At 42.1% G+C, this 1350-nt stretch overlaps 1 protein-coding gene across 1 annotated transcript in view; it reads right to left on the bottom strand.

Annotated features, from left to right (window-relative positions):
- The window catches only part of LOC122265452 (uncharacterized), an 11880-nt gene extending 11288 nt beyond the window's left edge, over nt 1–592 (bottom strand). The window contains exons 1-2 of the mRNA XM_086532898.1: nt 526–592; nt 50–208 (exon numbers count right to left, since the gene is read on the bottom strand). Coding sequence (XP_086389024.1) covers nt 50–208; nt 526–592 — 226 coding nt within the window. The remainder of the gene's footprint in view (nt 1–49; nt 209–525) is intronic.
- Between the last annotated feature and the right edge of the window lie 758 nt (nt 593–1350).

Consider the following 1350-nt stretch of genomic DNA (forward strand, 5'->3'; position numbering starts at 1 on the left):
AGAGATAAATGTCCCTCCCTCTGAGCGTCACCTTCCTCTTCCACCTTACTTTGAGGGAGACAGGAGTCGCACGTGACGGGGCAGTTGGCAAGCATGTACGCCGGGTTGATCTCGCACTCCCCCCTCTCCCCCCACCCCCTGCAAGAGGGATGGAGGTCCTGGCAGCCCCCATCGCTTCCTTCGTCACTTCCGCCAAGCGCCGCGATCCCTGTGGAGGAGAGATACGGTTTGCAAGCACGAATTCTGAAGATACTTCTGTCATTAACATCTCACAGCGACTATTCCAGATTCAATGTATTGTCATTTTCCTTTTTTCCCCTTTAGTTCCTTAAAGCAATAATAGCATTGTCACTGTTGCTTCCATCATTCTGAAAAGCTTAATTTACAGCTACCGTCTTTATCACTTCCGTCAACTGTTCTTTTCCATCATCATATCACTTTGAGCCATGACTATCATAAAGTCACCATTACACTCACTATCACAAACGCATATTACCATCGCAGGAAACAACCTTTATCACATACCTTGTCCACGAATGAATGACACCAAATAAACGGATATCAACACAACAACACACAGCCATTGGTTCATAATCACCCTTCCTTCTAAAGCACGAGGTAATTTTTAAGAACAGAGATTTGACAATATATATCGAATCTCCTATTTCTCTTGATGTCCTTCAATCCACGCTGCCATATATCCATATCACAATAACATCACTAATGGCACTGCAGACACTATATTTCACAGGCACCGGCAGGAGAGGATGCGTGCACAGGGAGGGAGCACCAGGTAAAGTGGCTTCAGTACATACTTGGCTAAGGCAGAGGTTTCTGGGTCAATCGCATGCCATGCAGCATACACGACCAGGGTATATTATGCCTATCCATGTATGAAACAGTTTACCTACACGCTCATTTTTCTTTCTGTCTATCTCTATATTCATCTATTGATCGTGATATGATTATATTCATTGATATTTACTACGAATATACAGTACACACCAAAATGAAGAAAGACAAAGCACGCTGATATTGGACAGCGTAAATTTCTTTTCTTTTCTTCCACTTATTTTAGATAATCGGCTAATTCTACGAAGAAAATGCAAGTCAATATACGAACATAACGGCGTTTTGCTTGAATGCAATATAATGCAATAAAATACATGGACGATTTCTCAATTCTTTCTCTTGTTTGGTAACACTGTGGCGTATCCCCCATGTTGACACTGAGCAAATGACAAGAAGTGTAGGGAATATTTGATGTTGTTTGGGAGCAGAAGTGATAATAGTAGAAGTTGCTGTTGAAGAAAGGGAAAATGCCATAAGGAAAACAGAACGAGAGAGATT

The sequence above is a fragment of the Penaeus japonicus genome, unplaced genomic scaffold (assembly GCF_977035675.1).
Source record: "Penaeus japonicus unplaced genomic scaffold, GWHDUDI00000001_assembly GWHDUDI00000038, whole genome shotgun sequence".
NCBI classification, from domain to species: Eukaryota; Metazoa; Arthropoda; class Malacostraca; order Decapoda; family Penaeidae; genus Penaeus; species Penaeus japonicus.